This window comes from Siniperca chuatsi, linkage group LG9, assembly GCF_020085105.1.
Source record: "Siniperca chuatsi isolate FFG_IHB_CAS linkage group LG9, ASM2008510v1, whole genome shotgun sequence".
Classification (NCBI taxonomy): Eukaryota; Metazoa; Chordata; class Actinopteri; order Centrarchiformes; family Sinipercidae; genus Siniperca; species Siniperca chuatsi.
In genome coordinates this window covers 9601507-9619349 of record NC_058050.1, presented here as the reverse complement: position 1 = coordinate 9619349, position 17843 = coordinate 9601507, and the positions used below count along the sequence as shown (strand labels likewise).

General features: G+C 38.5%; 2 protein-coding genes across 10 annotated transcripts; one reads left to right on the top strand and one right to left on the bottom strand.

The window, feature by feature from the left end:
• The first annotated feature begins 2534 nt into the window (after positions 1-2534).
• Positions 2535-6698, top strand: LOC122881832. 8 transcript variants are annotated; one of them, XR_006379246.1, is made up of 10 exons: positions 2544-2725; positions 2906-3006; positions 3118-3202; positions 3558-3742; positions 3827-3923; positions 4019-4166; positions 4320-4594; positions 5635-5685; positions 5796-6036; positions 6447-6698. XR_006379246.1 is itself a non-coding variant. In XM_044208472.1 (9 exons), the coding sequence occupies exons 1-8, from the start codon at positions 2684-2686 to the stop codon at positions 5986-5988; spliced, it is 855 nt and encodes a 284-aa protein (XP_044064407.1). In that variant the 5' UTR covers positions 2545-2683; the 3' UTR covers positions 5989-6036; positions 6447-6698. The 8 variants fall into 8 exon arrangements, 4 of the variants coding, with proteins under 4 accessions (XP_044064407.1, XP_044064409.1, XP_044064408.1 ...); XR_006379243.1 differs by lacking the exon at positions 5635-5685 and having other exon boundaries at positions 2535-2725; positions 2953-3006; XR_006379244.1 differs by lacking the exon at positions 5635-5685 and having other exon boundaries at positions 2535-2725; positions 2953-3006; positions 5772-6036.
• Positions 6699-7922: 1224 nt separating this feature from the next.
• On the bottom strand, positions 7923-16417 carry LOC122881831 (endoribonuclease ZC3H12A). Of its 2 annotated transcripts, none has more exons than XM_044208470.1 (6): positions 16148-16417; positions 14590-15022; positions 13542-13681; positions 10552-10786; positions 10243-10349; positions 7923-10066 (listed from the first exon to the last, which is right to left on the bottom strand). In XM_044208470.1, the coding sequence occupies exons 2-6, from the start codon at positions 14946-14948 to the stop codon at positions 9021-9023; spliced, it is 1887 nt and encodes a 628-aa protein (XP_044064405.1). In that variant the 5' UTR covers positions 14949-15022; positions 16148-16417; the 3' UTR covers positions 7923-9020. The 2 variants fall into 2 exon arrangements, with proteins under 2 accessions (XP_044064405.1, XP_044064406.1); XM_044208471.1 differs by lacking the exon at positions 16148-16417 and adding an exon at positions 15998-16106.
• Positions 16418-17843: the final 1426 nt, after the last annotated feature.

The window sequence follows — 17843 nt, the reverse complement described above, 5'->3', positions numbered from 1 at the left end:
CCACAGTCCTGGTTCTGTGCAAAACTGGACTCTGAAGTTCAGCTGAAGCTTATATGATACTTCAGCAGTCTGAGTTAGACAAAACAACTGGGTATCTTCCAAGGTTACAGCCTTTTTAGTACAAAAGTCCCTCTTTGTGTCTCCTGGACAGTGTTTCCTAGCTGAGTGGAGCAGTGGAGGGGATATAACAGCAACACAAAGAGGAAATTTCACAAAAAAACGACTAACTATTGAAAATAACCACTTAACTCATTCTGCTGAAGCCTCATATGAGCTTCGGCTGAACTTTGGAAGAGGAAAGAGGACTGTGGATTTTGTCCCCCATCACTTACATTAGAATCGTTTTAGGAAGGGATCTTTTCACGGCCAGTATGGACAGGAGGAACAATTACCAATAACTCTTTCCTTTTTTGTCATTTTTAATTTATTTAATTTTTTAATTTTATCAAAGAAAGAGATGATGTCTTAATATGACGTCCTCTATTATCAATCCAAGATACATTATCTTACTGGAATTTCATAACCTAAAAGTCTCCAAGGGTTAAAGACATGTTCTTGCAACATATGGTAACCTTTTCACATGACCAGAATAGGTGGAAATGTTGCTGCCACTGCTGTTGGGTATGAAGTTGTTTATTTTACCAGTAACTCTTTCAATGTACATAAAGACATATCAGTATTGTGTGAAGACAGACTTGAAAAATGTGAACCCATCCTTTAAATATAAGGTTGCAAGCAAAATTCATTTAGAATTCCTAGCTATACATGTGCGACTTATAGATAGTCTTTAGTGTCCCAGGGAGAGATTTGTTTTCACAGTCTGCACATGTAGGTGTCTTACATGGAAATCACACAGATGCACACCCAAACATACTGTATATCCTCACATTTACATGCATACAGTTGTTTATTTACAGTGATCAACATGGTACTTAAATAAGGGCTGCCATGGCAGATATATACGACAAAACTCCTGCCAAATTGGGCCCTCTTCCCCAGATGTCAAAGAACTACTGTACGACACACTCTGATAGGAAACTACCCAGCACCTTTGTGCATGCCAAAATAACAAAACATTTTGTTACAGTATCTCCATGTAAATATCCTCATCATTTACATTCCAAAATATCCTTTACACAGACACCATTGTCTGCTAGCCAACATGTTGAACATAACTCATAGTCAAATGAGTGACGTACAGTAGCTTTGATAACAGTGACACATTTTGTTATTTCTTTGGGTTTATCCTCCAGCACACTGGAATAGAAATTAAATAGTTAGTACAAGGTTAAACCTCCAACTTTCATGTAATTGATTTATTGATCATTTGTTTAATTAGTACTAATTTTTAATATAATAGTTCCCATATTGTAAAGGGCCTCAAAGTTAAATCTAGTTTTAAAGCCTTTATTGTTTCAGTTATCTTGTGCTTAGTTCTTAATCAAGGTACCATAAGCGAATTACAAATTACTACACAATGAACAGAAAGTGGGAGAAAAAGAGCGATCAGTAGGGGCCCCCTAGAGAATTAACCAGCCTTTGTATGGTTGCCTTGTCTGTATGTATAGAATCATTGTCTAGCTGCACTGTCTTAAAATTGTGGCTATGTATAAAAAGGGCTTTGATATTCTATAAAGTTCAACCATTACAGATGTGAACCCCCTCAAAACATGCTTATCTGTAACTCTCCTAGACCCACCACTAAAAACTAGTGGAAATCCCAAAGTTTCCAAAAATACCAAATATGTCAGGTATAATATTTCCATCTGGAATAATGCAGCTATAAAAACATGGAGTGTTGTATGTGTTAGTTTGTCCTAGCTTTTACAATGAGAGAAACAGATGAGTTAAATGATACTACAGAATCAATCCAAGCAGTTAAATCTGAAAAAAAAATTCAGCTCTAAGAACATCTAAGAGTTAACCAATCTTGATAAGTTTGTTAGAATAACAATGACTTCCTTTGAGTAACTATTGAATATTGATCAGAGTGTGCTTGTTTGCTCAATTGTATATTTGGTTATTTGTATATTTACTTTTTTTATTTATCATTTTCTTATTGATCGTATGTTATTTGCCAATTGCTGGGGAACAAGTGTCACTGTCCACTTACTTTATATCTGTTTCTTTTGTTCTTTATGTGTAACTATGTCCACATACCTCCTTGAGGGATGTTCGTGGAAAAAAAGAGTCTAAAGTCCCTTGGGTTTTAATATTTTAATCAGTGTAAAAAAAGATTAATGAAGAGTTGGAACACGTAAATGTGATGGTGATGATGTTTATTTTGATTTTTGGTCTGACATTTGTTTATTACTTCTTAAGCTCTTACAACTGAATGTGTCAAAACACAGACAGAACAGATGGATGCTGACACTGAATCCTCCATCCTCCAACAGGGGTAACAGTTGCACTGCATGTGGAGGCTTATTCACATTGTTTATAGATAAGGCTCAGTAGACCAAATTAAGCAGCCTGGATGCACATGGACTTTGTAACCGCATGACTAAGAAGATTAGACAAGATTTAACTACTCAGCAGTCGTCAGCAGCACTGTTCACACAGACTTGGTGCATAGCAACAGGTCAGTGAGCCCTGTGCGCCACATTAGCATTCACCATGGACTAGGAGAGTGACATTGAGACATTGAGCAGAAATGGGAGCTACCATTTCCTTATGACCTCACATGGGATTGTTTCCTCCCATCACAGTTGAGCTTCTGGCAAAGGTCAGTGTCCAGCTCTGTCTATACATTTTCCAATAGTAATCTTCCATCCGTGTTTCTGTTTTATATGTGTTTGTTTGTGTATCAGGTCACAGCATGGCAGCATTATCAATAAACTGTAATGTAGAGATCTAATAACATTTCAGCTGAATTAGTTCACATTAACAGTAATTCTTTCCCCAGTCAGAATAACACAATGTGAGGTCAACATGATGGCATATATCCTACAGACTGTGTTTACTTGGACATTCAAGGGAATATTGTGCACCTGCAGGTTCCTTTGGGTGAGTGTATGTTCTGTCATTTTTATTGCAATTTGGATATCTCGTCAATAACACACTTTGATAAGCGTTGAGTTGTATGGGGAATAAAAGCCACATTTATATGCATTGCAGATATGCCCATACAATGCAATCAAATTCTTGCCAAGGGAACAACACATTACAGAGGACACAAGCAGAAAGCGGAGACAACTTGTGGGTAAGGATCTCATAAAATCAACGACAAAAATTGCCCAATAAAATCTTTACTTTCAATTGAAAATACTTTATTTGTCTTAAATCTATTCAGAGAGGCTGGTGTGTTCTAGCTCTCTGAGCCTTAAATGTGATGTGCATTGGTCCTTTTGTTTTTGGGGAGAGATTATAAAAGATGACCTTCCAGTATCCCTCAAAATGAACTGTTCTTATGGAATAAAAGTCTATCTATCAAATCTATCAGGGTTATATGGAGCCAACAATCTATCTGCATCCTAATATAAATCTACTTTACATCACATCAGCACATGTGTAAGTAGAGATATGATGTGATGACTTGATTTGACTTTATTTGTCAGGTTCTGAAAGTAAAGGGATTGCAGCCATACCAGGTAGCCCTGACCGTACAACTGCCCTTCAAAAAAGACTAACCAAAACCGAGAAAGAGATACTGTCAATCAAGACCAGGATTGCCTGTGAGAGAGCATCATGGGAGAGGAGGTTTTCAGAGCTGCAAAGAAAACAGGAAGAGCTACATAATCAGGTGTGCTTGTGAATGTGTGTGTGTGTGTGTGGTTTAAGTTGTGTCTATGACTTCAGTAATGATTACTCATCTCCTTTTCCCTAGCTGGCCTCTCAGACTGGAGTGTTGGTGAAAGAGGACAGTTGTGATGACCAGAGAGAGTCAGGAGTGGACAATGGAGAAGTATTTGAGAAGTGTTCAAGTAAATGGCAGTAACGCTGAGTTCATTCAGATGTTTTTATACATGCATGCTTTTTAATTCAATAATGATGTCAACTGCTACTCTCTGATGAACAGGCGGGTTTTCAAGAATTATGTACCAACACAAAGGGTCTGAGGTGCCATCAAGATGTGACACTTATGCAAGCAGTTTGTCAGGCAACCAGTTATCCTCTTCATCGGCACTGAGCTCAAGACCTGCCTCCTCCTCATCTTCAGCCACCAGGTACAGAAGGGTGGAAGATGTACTCAGATCTTTTACTTCCCCTCCAGACACGTTTTAAAGTATGTAAAAAATACTCTGATATGATTAATATTTTGCTTAACATGGTTATCTCACATAAAAAGTTTTTTTTTTTTTTAAAAAAACTCTGAAAAGGGGCTGGAAGCACATCTACTCTTTCTCCCTCATTGAGAAATTCTGGATATATGAATGCCCCGCCCACCACTGCTGCGTGTTAGGTTGACCTATGCTGGTGAGAGCATGGATGTGGGTGAGAGACATACATCCATGATGAGAGAGCGGTGCGTGTAAAGAGGGCTAGAGTTAGAGGAAACATCGGAGAGATTCAGCCAAAGGTTTGAGCCTCAGTCAGACTCAGATGAGGAGTCTATTGTGCACCAAAATCTGCAACTAGCAGACGTATAAGAATGGTAAGTGTAGTTAGCATCTTTTATTTGTTTAAGTTGTTTGTTAGCTTGCAACTGGCAGTGGCTGACACAGTGTTAATGGTTGTGAAACATACAATAATATCTGCTACAATGTTACAGTGTGTTCACATTGTTATGATGCAACGTTAATAGATAGTGGAAGGAAGCTCCAGGGTCTGGTTTACATCCAAAAACTCCACCATGTTTTCTGTCAAAACTTTCACTATGCTAACTTGGTGCAAACTCTCGCTCTCTGTACTGACAAGTCCCCTCTGCGCTGGAGGTCTCAGGTTTCTTTGCTGGTGGCATTGCGATTGGCTTTCGAATTTGTGATGTCCCAAATCTAGCTTGCCCAGAGTACGTTTGATTCTCAGATTTTAGGGAAGTTTACAGACATCTCCCCCTTCAGTACAGGAATATGAAAACACCTCTCTAGTGACAAACTTTCGACAAAAGTCAGTAAAGTCAAGGTCTGACATTTTAGGGGACTTAAACATAAGAAAAACACATTTTTGAGTGGATGGGTACTTTAAGTAAAAACAGCATTAGCACAGTGTAGAACTTCTCTGTTACAAGTAAAAGTCATGCATTCAAAAAGTTACTTAAGTAAAAGTACAAAAGCATAAGCATCAAAATGCAAAAGCACAAAAAGTAAAAGTACTAATTATGCAGAATGGCCCATTTCAGAATGTATATTATATTGTTGAATTATAATTATTAATGTATTAAGATGTACATCAGTTTAATGTTGTAGTTGATAAAGGTGGGGCTTATTTTTTTTACTATATACTGCTGGGCAGCTTGTGAATTTCACCAACAGATCAATAAAGTATTACCTTTATCCAGAATAATACATCATAATTTATTTGTTGATTATGTTTTGTATCATTAATATGAATCTGCAGACCAACTAGTAACTAAAGTAAAAAGTACAATATTTCCCTCTGAATTGTGGTGAAGTATAAAGTAGCATAAAATGGAAATACTCAAGTACAAGTACCTCAAAATTGTACTTAAGTAGAGTATGTACTTTCCATCACCAGGTGCAGCCCTAAAAGGAATATTTCAGCAAGAAAAAACACCCTCCATATACAGTATGATACTATCACTGATGTTTCTAAAGCTGTCAAATAAAGTACCATAGAATTGATCATAGTCATCTCTATCTTTGTTGTATTAGTGATTGAACCCTCTCTTCCTCCAGTGTGAGGTTTATGGAGGACATCCCAAGGACCTCACCGGGTTTTTGTACCCCACTCCCCCATGGACCTGGAACTGGGTCACCGGGTCAGGATCATGCTGCCGTCTGGACGGATCAGCACAGGAACTATTCGTTTCCTGGGCCACCTGCAGGGGGAAGCAGATCTCTACCTTGGGGTGGAGCTGCAGACACCTGATCACGGACTGCATGACGGCAGCCACAGAGGACACAGCTACTTTGAATGGTAACTGATCTCATTTTCTTACTGTGTGAACACAAGTAAAATGTAGCTTCTTAATGTGTCTCAGGGTGTGCAACCTGACGTTCAGTGCTGCACTGGGATTTATTGTGTCCACCACTGTGTCACTCAATGGTGCTTTACTGGGATAATCACTCACTACTTTTTTGAAAAGGCAATTCAAATACTTCCTACAGACCCTTTTTAATGTGTTTTGAAGCTTATTGACTAGAAGTTGCTATTCTTACATTGCAGATTTTCACACTACTTTTAAATGAACTTGTAATGTTCTAGCAGGATCATCTGTTATTGAACTACGATTCCCAAAGCCTGGGTTAAACTCATAACATTACATTATAGTGTCAACTTCAAACATGCCTATCGTTTTAATATTTTATTATTTCTGTCAATTGCAGCAAGCCTGGCTATGGTGCCTTTGTACCATTCCATAAACTACTGATGGCCTGGGAATGACAAAAGAACAGACTTCCCATCTGGATGCATGGAAAGAGGGCCAGCTGAATGCAGAACAGTAGTTACAGCCATGGATTTGATACCTTATTATAATGAGATACATCTTTGTATCAAAGTATATACATAAACATTATGTTTGTATGTCATGTGTGTCTTGTCTGTTGTTCACAATAAAAATACCATTTCATTAAATAGTTCCATTGTGTGAGCTTTGGCAGACAGTGATGTTAGAGTTGCACAAAGTAATTGCTGTTCTTTTGTTGAGTTAGTTGGTGTACTAGTCTGCTCACAAAACAAGCCAAAAAGTGTCATTGTTGTGTTGCCATCTCATTGTCAAGCAAATTTGAAGCAGGAAAAAAAAGCAAATTAGGTGTGTTTCCATCAACTGGTTTGAAGCAAACCTCAAAGAAGAAGAAACAAAACCAGTCACCTTGGCCATCTAGGAGAGAAAAATGGAGAGAGGTCTTTTTTTTTCCAGTTGTAATTATTCTTTTATGTCAGCTAGTATTGGCCATATTTCATGCTGTCTGGAGACAAAGACAAGGAAATGCAATGATTCTAATGCACGCAGCAAGGGCTATACGACAATGTAAATGTTCACTATGTCAGAACTGATTTGGAAAAAGTATTTCCAACTCCCATTAAGTGCATTAACTCTTTTTCGAAAAAGGCAAAAACCAACTCAAGCAAGCGTAAAAACTTTTTGCGAATTTTGCTGTTAACCTTTTCTAATGTGATACTTCATAATGTGCATAAAAATATGTTGATGGAAACACAGCTACAGAGAAATGCTGAATTTCAAGCACATGGTCAGGCTTAAGAACCATAGGTACAGAACATAGGTACAGGAACCCGTTGAGCACTGTGAACAATTTATTTTCTTGCCCTGAGCTAAATTCTCACATCAGCATGCTAACATGCTCACAATTATAATGCTAGCATGTTAATGCTTAGTAGGTATAATATTTACCATGTTCACCGTGTTAATTTAGCGTGTTAGCATGTTAACATTTACTAATTAGCACTAAACACCAAGTACAACTGAGACTGATGGCAATGCCATTAGTTTTGCAGATTTTTGGTCAAATCAAAGTAGTCAGGATTGAAGTGATTACAATTCCTCGTCTAGGGACCATGAATGTGTTTACCAAATTTCACAGCAATCCATCCAATAGTTGTTGAGATATGAAAAAAAGGTAAACCTAATGGTGGCGCTAGAGGAAAAGTCAGGGGATCACTAAAGTCATTAGGATTCATCCTCTGGGCACCATGAATGTCTGTACAAAATGTTCATGTCAATGCATCAAATAGTGGATCGTGATATTTCAGTTTGGACCGACTGACCAAACGACCAACATTGCTATCCATAGGTCAGTTAAAACATCTTTATAAAAAATGAAGCTATATCATTCATCATCAACATCAGAATAGCCAGACACTTTGTTTAATTGACATCAGTGTGTCACACAACAACAAACAAACACAGGCTGACCTTTCCTCTCAGATGCTGGAAAACAAAATGAGTTTCTGATTTGTTCAAGTTTGCAACATGAGCTGCAGAGTAGAACATTTCTTAGTTTGTAAATTTGTTTGGGCTCTTGTAGTAGACAGGTTCCTCAGTTCCTGATAAACTTTGGAGGCATATTTACAGATGCATTAGTTAAGCGCAAGAAAGCCTGGTACAGCACTAACCTTACAAGTCCAACTGACACACATAATATCTAACATGGCATTATTTCTATCTTTAGTGATATGATAGTGACATGATATGCTTACTATGACTCACATAAATCTGCATGTTCATGAGAACTAAATTCCACATTTTCATTGCCATTTTTCAATTGAAAAGTGTAGTGTTACAGCAACACTTGTTCTGAGAATGTTTCATGAAACTGATGCTGATTTACAGGAAAAGGGTGATGACACACCAGCAAATTCCTTTCACTAGTGTCAAAGTATTTTTCTCAGTTTCCTAGTAAGATCAGGATTTACTATAATTCCTGTGTGTTGAAATATACTGTAGCTACACTTCAGAGATAATATTGAACAGCAAGCTGTTCTGGAGAACTGCAGTGAAAGTAAAAGAAAAAGTAATACTTTATACAGCTATTCCTTATTGCATGACTTCTTTTTGGACAGAGATTAAAATACATCACATTTGACACAATATGCATCAACAGTCAAAACTCTCTCAGTCATAACTATTTTTGGTCTAGAGGCACTTTTCATCCAAAACATGGATGACAAAGTCACATTTAACTACAATGTCATACAAATGCATATAACACAGAACAGATTATCTGAACAATTCATAAATAGGAAGGCAAATTGCACTTCTATAATGGCACATTACACACAACAAAACATCTTTGCAAGTAGCTTTCAAATCACTCAACTATAGACACTATAAAAGCTTCTCAAGAGATTCTCTGTTTGCTATGCCAGAGTGTCAACACATGTAGTTAGTTAGTTCTGCCTGAAGAAGACGCAAGGCAAGAAAGTCATCAGAGAAATCATCAGAATATCCCTCTCTGTGCCTTCAGGTTGAGGATCTCTGCAGCCAGTTTCTCAGCATCCATCAGATGTGGAAACATTTCCATGACTGTGTCCACCTGATGTGGGTTGAAGATGGCTTGCAGTTTTTTGCGGAGTTCCAACCTTTGTGGAGCAAATGCAGCAGTGGATAACTGTTGTTGGCCCCAGGAATGGTACTGATGATCTTTGTAAGAGCAGCAAGAGTTGTGGGAGTGTGAGGAATGGACCGAAGAGGGGAGACTACATGATGTCCTGGCTTGGGACAGCGCCAGAAAGGGATCTGACAGGTAATTTTGCTGATGATATGGGGCTCTGGTGTAATAGAGATGGCTGGGGAGGCTGTGTTGATGTGGCACACCAGATGGGAACAAGTGAGAAGGGTAGGTGTTGTGTTTGGGTTGACCCTTGGAGTCCAGGTTTCCATGTTGTTGCTGATGAGCTGTTGAGGGCACTACATGGGAACAGCACCTGCAGGACTGGCTGGTGTTATTTTTTTCTAAATGCACTGAGGTATGTCTGGGTCCAGCGAGAGCACTTTGCTGCTCGGGCCTAAGCCTGTGGGAGTTGCTGGGGCAATGCGAAAAGTCAGAGTACTGGCTCTCATGAGAGACAAAGCCAGAATCCAGGTACTCATGAGAGATGTTGGCATAGTAATGATTGGGCACTGAGTGCAGCCCAGGCCACTCTTTCTGACACTGGCTTCCTGTTACAGAACAGGGCATATGATTCTGACCTTTTCTAGGATCCTCCCAGTACAGCAGTGTATTTTCACTAACCTGACCGGGATGTGAAGAACTTTGCTGGTCTTTTATGTACTCTGTGTTAGAGTCATGAGGATGGAAACAGGCATTATGAGCATGCCCAGGATCAGATTGAAGCTGTCTGGGTGATAATCTGGCATTTCTCTCTTCTTTTACAGTGGAAATCTGGGCTTTCTCTCGCAATTCATCAGCCAAGGACAGGTAGGAATGGTTTGCCCGCTCTGGATGGTAGAACTTACATTTAATGCCGTAAGTGCACTTTTTGTCTGAGGAAAACAAAAATGGACACACACACACACACACAAGTTATAGGTCATCTCATTTGGGAACGACATTCCTTCCTTGTCTGAAAGGATGAAAAGTAACAATACACTGTTATACAATACAGTATATTGCATGAGAAGAGTTCCTCTTCCTGAGCTCTGTGCTAATCATATCATACCATATGGACAAAGCTGTCTTTTTTGCTCTGTAGGCAGAGGCTTTTTCCTAAGGAAGTTGTCAAGACTGGGGCCACGGCGACCCAGAGGGTCATCTGGGGGCATGAACCTGGACAAAAAAAAAAAAAACAGAAATGACTGATCTCTGATTTCTTCATTTGCTTGTGACAAATCAGCTGAGTGCTGCGTAATTATGTTTCCCTGATTACACCCTCAAGATGCAACATGGCCTCAACAACATTAAACAGCATTCATGGAAGGAAAGTGTGAAACCTCATAGGCTCAGGTAGAAGAACAGGCTAATTGCTTACTTGTCATTCACAAAGGAGTACATGAGGAGCCTCTCCTCGATGCATTTCTTCCACTCAGGTCTTTCTCCTTGGAGGTCACGGTAGGTGTCATTGGATACGATCACTCCATCTGACTCATATGCACACTTGACGATAAAGCGGTCATCATAGCAAACCACTCGCTTACCCCCAACACGGCGCGATGGAGTGAAGACCACTATATTCCGTTTTTCAAGCTCTATCAGGATGTGCTGATCTGAAAGTGCGAACAATCATTTAACTAAGGTATGTCATAGTTTTTCATTTAAAGTTGTATATAAAGTGTGTAGCTTTCTTATGAAACATGATAAACATTTGTTATTATCCACAACTGCACGTTACAAAAACCACAAAGCTTAAGAAAAATGCAATAAGCATTTAACAAAGCCCCAGCAATCAATCATAGGAAACAAAAGACATCAGGTAAGGTATTACGTCACCTGCACAAACATCATATTTATCTGTATTTACATTATATCATATTACTCTATTTGCAACATGAGTGAATGAAAAGATAATACAAACACTGTGGGTGCTTATTACACAAGTTAGAAGTGAAATTAAATGAACCATGAAATCTGTATAAATAACCAAGAGGCCAGGTTACATGAAAGCTATATGTGTGAATGGTTGAGCTACTGATTTACAGACAATACACTCACACACTCTTTCTAACTAAGTGCTTCTCTTTTTCTGTTCTGTCTTCACTTAACTTATTGCTGTATATGATCTCTTGCTGTAGATGATTGTCAGCAGTTAACTACTTGCTGCAAGTAAACTGGCTGTGGAAGAAAAAACAGCTGAACTTCCTGATGGGGCTTTCCCATTAATGACTACAGGCTGATTTTTACTTCCTTGTTCCCAGATTTAAAATAGAACCTTTGGATTTCTCTACCCAGGCTACACACTTACTAAATCATGAGAGCCACAAGGTAATGATGCATCAGTTTTAAAAGGATTGCCCAACCTCCATTATATAGTTGTTGTTGTTGTTGTTGTTGTTGTCAGAGGTCAGGTAAGGCTGAATAGTTTAAAAACATGATGCATTATGACTGAATAAAAGGTAGCTTCTCTACTCAAAGAGATGGTGTAGTGCAGACATGATATTAATCTGGATTGTTCAGATAACACCCAAAACTGTTAGTGACTCAGCTGTCGGAAATGTAGACCTCTTTACTGTGTCCTACTGCTGGAGACAATCATACTGCACCCACGCGAAAACTATTAAAGCAAATCATTCTTAGTGTATGCCCACACTTTCTGTTGTCTTGGCTTCATACTCAAACATAACTTGGTAGCCAACTGGGTAAACCTCTGTTTCACAATCTTAACCATGTTGCCCAACGGCCCAATGGAGTTCAGTAGTTCTGCCTCTGACAACAGTGAAACATTATCTTATGGCTGCCAGGAGAATGAATCATGGATACAGGAATACACATATCTACAGCTACAGTTTTAGCAGAGATTTAAGTAGTAGTTGTATTCTCATTTCTTGGTAAAAGAGAAGTGATTTAATTGAACTTCAGGGGACAAAGCAAAGAACCACTGATTCCTGGCTAATTAAAGGAAGATTTTGGAAAATATGCTTATTTGCTTTCTACCAACACTCCTATCAACACCTCTAAAGCTCACTAATTAACACGTTATATCTTGTTTAATCTAACAAATGTAAAATGACAATTCATTTACATGGGGGTTATGGGCTGGACTATTCCTTGGGCAGGACCAGTTGCCAGCAGGGCAACTCCAGGAAGTTATTGTACCCAGCCAAGAAATAGATAAAGGAGAAAACACATTCTAAAACACTTGTACAGATTAAACAAATGAGATATAACGTGTTAATTAGTGAGCTTTAGAGGTGCAACTTTTCTAAAACTACAAATGATTGGCATGTCATGTCATGTAAGTCATCCAATTCAGCTCACCAATTCTAGTATTTCCTGCTTATGTAAGAACAAACAAATCTTTATCAATTAATATTCAAAGTGAACTGACTACAGTATACAGAATCACTAATGGCATTGACCGAATCAGTAGCTTTTAACAGTGGAGCTTCCCTAACTGGTGACTGAGAGCACCATTGTCAGCTCAGCTGTACTGCATAGTACGTTACTTCCTAGCATATTGAAAGGCATAATCATAATCTGATAGCACAATTGTAAATAACAGGCTATGGAGCTATTAACCTTATGTGCAGTGCTTGTAAATGGTCTGTACTTGTATAGCCTTTCTAGTCTTCTGACCACTCAAAGCGCTTCACACACTACATATCGCATTCACCCCATTCACACACAGCTCATCAGTACAAAGAAACTAATTAATCATTCACACACACCGAAGGCACAGCCCTCGGGAGCAGGGCTCAGCCCTCGGGAGCAGGGCTCAGCCCTCGGGAGCAGGGCACAGCCCTCGGTTCAGTGTCTTGCCCAAGGACACTTCGATATGTGGACTGAGGGAAGCCAGGATCGAACCACCACTCTTACGATTGGTGGATGACCAGCTCTATCACTAAGCCATAGTTTTGTACTGAACTGAACGTGACAGCTTGGACTAGAAACAGACTGAATGTACTACTGAAATGAAGACAGTCAGAATCAGCCGAATATTGGTCCGTGTTAACAAGGACACATTCACTTAGCTTAAGAAAAAAAGTGAACGAACAACATAAGTAAGTGACTACAAATCTTTGAACTGAACTGAGCAAAGTGATTCAAATCAGCAAAGTGACTTGTCATTTCCATCTCTACTATCTCCAGTATGCTAATACTACTGAAAAAGTAAACTAGTTAGCCTGGCTGACCTGCTGGCCACTTGAGGTCAGACTCCCTTTTAAAGGTGGGTGTTAGCCTCTACTTGCTTAAGGTTTAGCCAATGACATTGTTTCTGCTTGTGTCTGTGTGTGGCTAAACTATCTCCAGTCTGCTTAATGAGAACAATCTGTCTGCTTGGTTGTATATTTCTTGTATCGTCACCTGTTATGGGGGCATCAGGTCTGGGTTGTTCTTTGCGCCAAGTGGGAACAAACACAGTAATAGTATTATGACCTCTGTCCAGGAAGAACTTCACTGCCAGCTGGATGCCTCGGCATGAGAACACTTCTTTGTTGCCATGACTGTAAAAACAAGAAGATGAGAGAACATGAGTTTAAATCATTTGAGTATAAATCCCCAGGAGTTCCCGGGAAACACCATTGCCTACTATACCAAAAACCTGCCTTACCTGCTCTTTCAGTAAGGAGGGATCAGCATTTGTTCTTATTTATTTATAAAGCTATTCTGCAAAAGCCCCCACCATCACCCAGCCCTGCTTTCTTGGAAAGTTGGTATCCATTGTATCCACTCACAGATATGGCTCACCCTGTGGGTGCCAAAGATTTGAGTTAGAAAGATCTGCTTTTTGTTACTGTGCCCCACATACTTGGACAAAACTTTAAGTTGACCTTGTTAATACCACTGAGACAATTCCAAGGTTTAATTGCTAATCTTCTTGATCGTAACTGTTATTGTTTTTAATGTTTTTCTTGTTTTAATTGATATAGCCATGTATTCTTCTTTTATTGCTTTTCAATTTTAGTTGTGTTTGCATTTATTGTATGTACGTCAGCACCATTGAAAATTAGGGTTCTTCCTCAATGTGTTTTCACAGGCTTTAAATAAATAAAATAATGAAAATGATGATGATGTGAAAGGGAGTGGTAAAACTTCAGTTGATCTGTGTAAACACAATGTGTCTTTGAATATTCTCTCTGAGGAAACCTTCCCACGGGCTATTACTCACTGCGAACTTGTATATATTACACTTCATATCTCTTGAGAGGTGTGTGCCTAGAATTTGCATATTGTAGCAGTGGCCTTTACAAAAATGCATGCACAGGCAGGGTGGTGAACGCCCTTTTTAAATAGACAAATATAAAGACAAAGATGAATATAAAGTGACACGACGATTGAGGAAAATGCATGTTTCAAAGTAGCAAAACATAGCAGCTATGAAAATTATGAGAAAAAGATGTATCAAGATTACCTCATGGCAACATTGCTGCCATCGATAATAACAGGCTTCAATTCTGTGTCTGTAGTCTGTTGTGGTTTCATTCTGCAGGGTCCAAGTGCCCAACTGGGAGGCAGAAGAGGGTCCTTTTGGCCTGTACTCTCATCACTGTCAGAACTGGACATGCAGGGTGCAGTGCCGGTCCTGCTCCGGACCAGCTCTCCCAGCACTGCGTTAGTGTCTGTGTTTAGGCCCAGCTTCCTCAGAGCAGCCTTCACCTCCGCTGAGGAGTAACCCAGTTTCCTGAAGAAGTCCACTCTGAGCAGGAACTCCTCACTGTCTGGTTCAAGCAGGTCCGAAGCTGAGCTCTGGCTGAGAATTGCCTGGTCCATCCTGGAGCATCTGGCCTCTTTTCAGCAGCATAGACGATGTGCTACACAGCCTCAGGATGAAATTCATCAACTGACTGAAAGAAAATGACATTTAATTAGGAATACATGTTTATTTGACATAATTCAACCTCTTAACATCCAGTTTTCCCTTATTGTTTCCCTTTAAGTAGCATTAAGATTGTAAAATGAATCTTATGAAACTCTGGTATCTCCACTAGACTTTCAAATTTAGTTCTGAGTTGCACAGCACGAGTTTGTAATAACTATTCCACCATACAGTACATACTATAGAGTTGGATTGCCTTTAGAGCTGGAACAATTTGTCAATTAACTGATTTGTCGATGGACACAAAATGAATTGACAATCACTGTTTTTTAAGCAAAAATGGCAGCAAAACAAAAGTGGTACTTCCAGGTGCTCAAATGTAGTAAATTGAATATTTTGGGGTTTTGAACTGTTAGGCGAACAAAACAAGACATTTGACTGTGATGGACATGTTTCAGAGATTTACAGACCAAACATTAATTGTTGACTCAAGAAAATAATTAAGATAGGCAGATTAACCTATAATGAAAATAATCGTTAGTTAAAACGTTAATAGTCTTCATTGTGAATGCTCACATAAATTATATTTACCAAGAATTTCTATTCCTTCTTAATATGCTCTTGACCGATTTGTCAGTTGCCATTTTCCATGATATTATGTATTTTATATTATCATTTGGTGAGTCAGATAAAGCTACAAATGAGCATTCAAAAAGTTTTCTTCTATGTAAATGTCTGTAAATCTGTATGGTGTAATTGTCAACAGCGTGATGTTACCCTGTCAAATGTATTCACATTTAATAATAAGGAGTTAAAATCAAATGGGAAAAGACTCGCCTACCACACAGTATCAGTTAGGCCTATAGGAGGCCCGTGCTCCTTCTGTAGGCTACTGTAAAGTTAAATAAAGAGAGCTGAACATAACAGGAAGAAACGCTGAGCTGCTTCACGCGCGTTATGTTACCTGTATGAACATATAAACGAGTAATTAACGTTCCTCTACCTTAGGAGACACACCAAGCGCGTACATCTACATGACACAGGTGACAAGTATAAGTTTCCAACGGGACATTTCCACTGCTAACCGGTCAGGTTAGGTAACAGCCCATTTCTCGTCAACAAATCTCACCGTAGAGGAGAACCGAGAACTTACCTTCACTGTTTGTCGCTTTCTCCCCGTGTTCCATTTGTGATCAGAAGTCACTTATAACTCCTGTTAATGTTTCGAAGTACAGTAACTTTGACACGGTTCTGATTTCATAGCACCTCCCTCCTGGAAAATAGTTTCTTCCCTTCTTTTCTTCCTCCTGACGAAGGCATGCTGAGCCTTGAAAAATTTGCATATATCAGAGGTAAGATAAGGTGTTCCCTTTCCTTTGGCTGTCAGTCAGTCACGTTGTAAAACACAGCATTTGTCTTCTTTCTTTCTTTGTTGCTGTTGTCCCTTCCGGCAAGTTACAGAATACAGTGGCAATAAAAGAACGTCAATAAAAGTAATGAAATTAAATTCACTCTTCATTTGCTGTAAGGTTAAGGCATTATAGAGGTGGCATCTAAAACAAAGTCAAGTTAATTTATTCATAGAGCAAATTTTACAACAATAAATATATAACAAAAATTCAATTGAAGAAGAAAACTGATAGAAATATGTAATATATATTAAGGTTATGTTAGGGTTTAGATGAACGCTCACGTCTATGTGTTGCCTACATACAGTAATGGTTGTAATTTTTAAATGGCCTTACTTTTCTCTGTTTTGGATTTTGAGGTATCTTGATCAAATGTTTCCTGGTTGGTTTTTATGAATCTGTGTATTTTGACAGAAAAAAACATGTTGATGATCCAATGAGAAGATTCATGTGAGGACCAATTCATAAGTTTGGGGTAAAATATGAAATTGATGATGGTTTTAAAGTAAAGCCAAAAGCTTGAGACTGGAACAATGCCTCTGTCATGTTTTGGAGTAACATTATTCTTACATGTGTCGAATATCAGTGGATCTCCTCTCCTCCTTTTTACATTATAAATGAAAAAAAAAAAAAAAATTCACATCGGGGACAAGACGCCCCCTAGTGGTTTGGGGGCAAAATACCTACAACCCCCCACACCTATGTACTTACTTTTCTACATAGTCTGAATTTGGTTGATGTGTAAAAGTGAATCACACACACAAATACCACGATCTCTGAAACAAAGAGATGAGATCAACTCATACTCTGATAATGCTACTAGCTTGTTTTCTATTAGAGCAAAACATAGCTGCTTATACATATTAGCATTCAGATAAAAAAAATATTAGTGAAGAATAAACCATCATTTAGTCATATACCTCTCTTTAAAATGTGGAAATGGAGACATAATTGAAATTATGTTTGTTACTGATTTGTGTGAGGCAGTAGTGGAAAGTAACTCAAGTACTGAAGTACAATTTTGAGGCAGGCCTTCTTGTACTTGTGTCATAATTTATGCTACTTTATACTTCAATCTCATTACATTTCAGAGGGGAATATTGTACTTCTTACTCCACTGCATTTATTTGACAGCTTCAGTTACTAGTTACTATGCTGTTTCAGATATTATTTCATATACAAAACATATGATCAACAAATAAAATATAATGTATTTTTATTGCTCACACTACAATACACAAAATACACATTTTTAATAATAACCCAGTGATATGTAATAATACAACTCTCTGAAAGGGGCCATTTTGCATAACGGGTACTTTTACTTTTCATACTTTAAGTATATTATGCTGATAAATAATACTTCTGTACTTTTACTTTTACTAATTGTTGAATGCAGGACTTTTACTTGTAATGGAGTATTTTTGCATGCAGGTATTA

What these genes read in the sequence shown, in the direction of transcription:
- LOC122881832 (XM_044208472.1), top strand. Translation starts at nt 2,684, where the DNA reads ATGGGATTGTTTCCTCCCATCACAGTTGAGCTTCTGGCAAAG. An exon ending in AAAGCGGAGACAACTTGTGG is followed by an intron (nt 3,203 to 3,557) that starts GTAAGGATCTCA and finishes TTTATTTGTCAG; the next exon opens with GTTCTGAAAGTAAAGGGATT. An exon ending in AGTATTTGAGAAGTGTTCAA is followed by an intron (nt 3,924 to 4,018) that starts GTAAATGGCAGT and finishes TCTGATGAACAG; the next exon opens with GCGGGTTTTCAAGAATTATG.
- LOC122881831 (XM_044208470.1), bottom strand. Translation starts at nt 14,948, where the DNA reads ATGGACCAGGCAATTCTCAGCCAGAGCTCAGCTTCGGACCTGCTTGAA. An exon ending in GGCAGCAATGTTGCCATGAG is followed by an intron (nt 13,682 to 14,589) that starts GTAATCTTGATA and finishes TTGTTTTTACAG; the next exon opens with TCATGGCAACAAAGAAGTGT. An exon ending in AAGACAGCTTTGTCCATATG is followed by an intron (nt 10,067 to 10,242) that starts GTATGATATGAT and finishes TGTTTTCCTCAG; the next exon opens with ACAAAAAGTGCACTTACGGC.